General features: G+C 43.3%; 1 protein-coding gene across 4 annotated transcripts; it reads right to left on the reverse strand.

Moving 5' to 3' along the window:
* Positions 1-1,830: 1,830 nt before the first annotated feature.
* On the reverse strand, positions 1,831-5,300 carry LOC106961541 (uncharacterized). Of its 4 annotated transcripts, none has more exons than XM_015055337.1 (2): positions 4,802-5,300; positions 1,831-3,408 (listed from the first exon to the last, which is right to left on the reverse strand). In XM_015055337.1, the coding sequence occupies exon 2, from the start codon at positions 3,329-3,331 to the stop codon at positions 2,063-2,065; it is 1,269 nt and encodes a 422-aa protein (XP_014910823.1). In that variant the 5' UTR covers positions 3,332-3,408; positions 4,802-5,300; the 3' UTR covers positions 1,831-2,062. The 4 variants fall into 4 exon arrangements, with proteins under 4 accessions (XP_014910823.1, XP_014910822.1, XP_014910824.1 ...); XM_015055336.1 differs by having other exon boundaries at positions 1,831-3,569; XM_015055338.1 differs by lacking the exon at positions 4,802-5,300 and having other exon boundaries at positions 1,831-3,001; positions 3,047-3,627.
* Positions 5,301-5,382: the final 82 nt, after the last annotated feature.

The raw sequence follows: 5,382 nt of genomic DNA on the forward strand, positions 1-5,382 counted from the left end.
GACTCGGCTCTCTCTTCACCGTGACGGACCGGTACAGCGCCTGCTTCACAGCAGACGCTGCCCCAATCCGCCTCTCGATCTCCCGCTCCCTTCTTCCCTCATTCGTGAACAAGATCCCAGATACTTAAACTCCTCCACTTGAGGCAGGACGACCCCCCTGACCCGGAGAAGGCTCTCTACCCTTTTCCGGCTCAAGACCATGGCCTCGGATTTGGAGGCACTGAGCCTTCAAACATCTGAAGAAAAAATTAAGCAAACGTCAAAGCTGAAAATCTTTTTCCACTTAAACTTTTCCCTGTTTTATTGGATCTTATGCTACGTGACTCTTTGTGCAGCAGAAACCAAACCCTGAACTCACCACACCCTGTGAAACACGGTGGTGGCAGCATCATGCTCAGGTCCAGATTTACAGCCTCTTAGCATCAGGCGGCTGCAGCAAATTCTGGTTTAATGTTGAAGAAATACGGAAATATTCACAGGGTGTGAATACTTTATACAGGAAGAACATTATTTTGATGTGTTTTGCCCAGAGCGTCCGTTTCCATGGAGACCAGGTGGGTTCCTGCTGCGGGTCGGAGCCCGGACCCCGGGGCCGGTTGGGCTCATTAGAGCGGCTCCACTTGTCAACAGCAGGAAGTTTTCTTTAAATAGAAACGAGCTGAGAGAAACTCGGCTTCTTGTTTCTGTCTGGGTGAAATAATCTGGAAAGAAAGAAAAACTCATCTGGATTCTGGGTTTTACTCGTTTCCTGTCGATTTTCCTCCGTCTGTCTGGAAGTTTCTTCTGTTTCCACATCCAGCAACCAGGATGTGATAAATGAGGAACAACGATCCTGTAAATCCGACGTTCTACCAAGAGTCATTTCAGGAATACAAACCTGAAATGTTGATTAACTTTATTATTATATTTTAGTTGAAATATAATATAATTCTAATTAAAATGTTGATTAATTGACAACTGTCAATTAATGATCTGACATAATTTGGAATCCAAAAAACTTATTTAATCATAATAATATTTTTGTGATGTAATATTCCTTTGTTTTTGGATCATTTCTTTGTTGTTTACCTAAATCCTACCTCCTGTCATTATTTTATGGTTTAATCTTTATTTGTGTATTTAGAAATAAGTTTCTCAGATTAATTAATTAAATAAATATTGTTGATAAATAACTATAAAATGTAAATAAATAAATATGTGTCCCCATGAAATAATGAAATGTTTAAATATTTTTCAGTGGAAGCTTATTTTAATTTATACATATATATTTACCTAGACATACTTGCCCCTGTCATTTGTATACAAGAACATAAAATTAAAAACCATGAAATGTAAGCAGTTAAAAAAATTAAGTCCCTGAAATATGTAAATAAAACACCATTATGAAATGAATAAACTGAGTTTGACAAAATAATTTCCTCATAAAACCAGAATTTTAAAAAAAAAACATATTTAATGGGAACTTTTATTTATAATTTATTAATAATAGTTCTCATTTCATTATTAATTTGTCATTCTTCTGTAACCAGGTGAAAAATGAGTACATGTCAAATGTAAAACCCTTCTATGTGAAGCTCCGTGTGCTGCATTAATCCCGGCTTCACACTTCATTTTTTAGTTATAACTAATAATTATTCTGCTCCATCTCTTCCCGTGAATTCTTCATTTCCTCTCATGTTTTTTTTCTTGCTCCTCCCAAACCTCTGTAAGTTTAAACATTTATTTATAAAATTTCATTCATTATGAAACTCTGTAGCTTTTCACTGTACAATTTTAATCCAAAATCTTTTACTAAATAGTAATAGGATTAAATTTAAACTATAAATGACATAAGATGATCAGAACAGGAAGCGCTTTTATTCTGATATTCCCATCAGGAAGTGTCGTAATGCAGCAGCTAGCTTAGCAGAGGACGGTTATGATGCCGCGTTCAGGTGGAGAAACATTCATGTGGTCGTTATAATGAGGCTACAGCATCAACAGCTTGTTATGAGAATCTATACAGGTGTTTGTTTCAGTAATGCTAATGCTAGCCAGGTGTTTTCTAGTTCTACTCAGACCGTCACCTGGCGCCCGGTGGCTCCAGGTGGGCGGAGCCTCCGCCGCCTCGCTGCTCTCGGGTCAGCTGATCCACAGCGGCGGTCATGGCGGTTCTGACCAGCGACCGAGCCGCCTGCAGCAGCTGCCGCTCGCTCGGGTCGGAGCAGATCAGGTGGAGGAGGTGGCTCTCTGCGGAGGCCACGCCCACCCAGCCTTCCTCCTCCTCTTCCTCCCGGGCGGAGTCGTCCGGAGGACAGAGCTGGATCCGGATGGACGGTCCGTTGATGGATGGTTGGGGCGGGACAGACATTTGGACCGTCTTGTCTTCTGTGGGGAACTTGAAGGCGGGCTGGTCATGGAGGTCCACAACAAGTTCTGAGTCAAACAAAACCTCGTCCTCCTCTGAGGACACGTCCCGCACCAGAACCTGGTTTATATGAGCCGTCTGGACCGGCACCGGTCCATCTTCAGGGTCCGTCATCTCTGCAGTAGGTTCCGGGTCTTCAGGTAAACATTTCGCCTGGTAGCAGAACATCTGGACCTGTGGAGGTCCTTCAAGAATCCCGGCGAGTCCAGAAGCACACAGGTCCGTTCCTAACACCGCGTCCTCCTCGTGTCCCGGCGGGACGGACCGTCTCCTTCCCGTTCTGATGAAGAATTTCTGCAGTTTAGTCCGGAACCATGGAGAAGATTTCTTCCTTAGCGGAACGAATCTCCTCAAAACGTTCCTCATCTTCCTCGTCTTTTCATGCCTCTGCAGCGCCCCCTCTGGTGGACCAGCCTCATGGTCCTCCTGTCTCTGCAGCGCCCCCTCTGGTGGACCAGCCTCACTGTCCTCCTGTCTCTGCAGCGCCCCCTCTGGTGGACCAGCCTCACTGTCCTCAGGCCTCTGCAGCGCCCCCTCTGGTGGACTCTCCTCACTGTCCTCAGGCCTCTGCAGCGCCCCCTCTGGTGGACTCTCCTCACTGTCCTCAGGCCTCTGCAGCGCCCCCTCTGGTGGACCAGCCTCACCGTCCTCCTGTCTCCTGATGCAGCCCACTGCTGAGGTCATGCCGCTCCACCACCTGCGTCTCCTTTTCCCTGCAGCGCTCTGGCGCCCCCTGCAGGCTGTCTGGTCGTCGCTCACAGCCGACGTTTCCTCCCCGTTCCCGGCCGGTTCTGGTTTGGTTTCCTCTCCAGTGCTTCTGGTTCTGGTTCTTCCCAGAAGGAGCCTCGGTGGACCCGTCGGCTTCCTCCTCAGTCCTCCTCGCTCTCCGTCCTCAGTGGCCATGTTGCGTTGCTCGGCAGCCATGTTGGATCTCCCTCTCGCTCCAGGCGTCTCCGCTCGCCGTTAGCTGAGATGAACCATCAGCTGCTGAGATGAAACTCCTGCAGACAAACAACCAGAGACACTCGTGGTGATTTATGAGCGACGAGGCGGCGGCAGATATTAAACCGAGACTCTCAGTCACACAGAGACTCAGCGCCGCTCAGCAACTGGAAGCAGTAGCATGAAAACAATCAGCAGATTAACAGCAACTCTGTAAAAACTGAGAAACAGGAAACCAAACCTCCAGCTGCCAGATTTAGATTTTTTTTTGCATCAGTTACTTTATTTTTAATCTTAAGGATTAAAAGATTCATCCTTAAAAATGGATGTTTGATTTTTGACACATTTTGAGATAGAGACTGATTTAATGTAAGTTCAATAGTTTAGTTTAGTTTGTTAAATTTTACACATTCAATCATGACCAAAACTTAAATAAAGTAGCTATTTAATTCAAGGAAAAATGAAAGTGAATATTCACACAAATAAAGTTAAAGTAAACTGATTCGATGCTCTAAAAGAAGCTCCAAAGTTTACATTTAATTCAGAGGACAGTAAAAACTCCAGATATTTATAATTAGATAATGAAAATTAGCTTTGCATATCACAGTTTAACCTGTTTTTCCTGTGAGATTTGACTGTATGCAGATGACACCATAATTTATGTGATGTTATTTATTTAGGAGAAAAACTCCTTCACATTTTTTCGAGACTGTGTTGAACAATGATGTACAAAAATATTGAAAAGTTACAAATCTGTCAGACTTATATAATCAGCATTTTCATTAAAATTAGATCAGATATCATCTACAGTCGGTACCTGAGTGACAGGTTACATCAATGCATAAATACTTTATCTTGTCTTTAAAACTGAGTTCTTATGAAGTTTATTTGTTTTGTAAGTTGAACTGGTTTTCTAAATCATTTCAGCAACTGCAGCGAATTTAGACTGAATATTCTTCAAAGAAATTCTGGAAAAATAAATAAAATAACCATCCATCTCCTGTCTGAAAGTGTTTTTTTTTCTTAAATCTAATCATATATGATTTTTAGAGTGTAAAAAATAACAAATTGATTATTACATTAAACTTAAAGAAATGATGTTCAATCTAAGATGATCGATTTAAAAATATTTCCACGTCCAAAGCAGATTTTATTACTTTTAGGTCAATTATAAGGGAGGAAAAGGAAATTTAACCAAACTTTCTGATTTTCACTGTAAATCTGAGGAATAAAGAGGAAAAATTAAAAACGCTTCAAATGTCGACATCTGAATGAAACCGGATCAGAACCTGCTGACCCATCACATCCGCTGCAGCACGAAGTTTCCCTAAGAGCCGTTTCTGTTTTTTCTTTAAATCTGAAACTCTATGCACCTTGATGATGTCATCAAACACGCGTGATGATGTCATCAGGCATGAGGAGCGATCAGAGAGGAATATAGCAGAACCTCACCTGGTTCCGTCCGGCTGATCCGATCCGTTTCTCCGACTGAGGGAAGCGCCGAGCTCGCCTCTCCTCATCCTCAGCTGATGATGCTGCTGCATCGCCACCTCGGTCTCCATGGCAACTGCACTGATTGGCGTTTCACACCGCTCTGCTGCTCACTAAGCTGACAGCAGCGCTGGAGGAAGCGACATGGCCTCAGGGGGCGAGGATTTTATTTCTTTAACGAATTTCTGTCAGATTTCATCAGAAAGTCTCAAAACAAACAACAAACACACACACACAGAGAGAGAGAGAGAGAGAGAGAGAGAGGCTACATACATGCATGTTGGCAAAGGGACGAGATTTAATGCATTTTATGTGACAGCAGAGAGAGAAAGAAAATGATTAAAATAGCAACATGGAGGCCAGCAGCAGGTTCTGGTTCTACAACATCTGAGGTTCTGAATGTGTCAGAGAGACATGGAGACAAGATGGACCTGGACCAGGACCTGGACCTGGACCTGGACATGGAGAGGAAAAGGCCAGGATTCTCTTCAGATGAAATCAAAACTGAAACAAACTGGTTTTTCTGAACACGCCGTGAAGCT

This window comes from Poecilia latipinna, unplaced genomic scaffold (genome assembly GCF_001443285.1).
Source record: "Poecilia latipinna isolate Pla-1442-1.1 unplaced genomic scaffold, P_latipinna-1.0 Scaffold1310, whole genome shotgun sequence".
NCBI classification, from domain to species: domain Eukaryota; kingdom Metazoa; phylum Chordata; class Actinopteri; order Cyprinodontiformes; family Poeciliidae; genus Poecilia; species Poecilia latipinna.

Excerpts from the sequence above, each read along its gene's own strand:
- LOC106961541 (XM_015055337.1), bottom strand. The coding sequence starts at position 3,331 with ATGGCTGCCGAGCAACGCAACATGGCCACTGAGGACGGAGAGCGAGGA.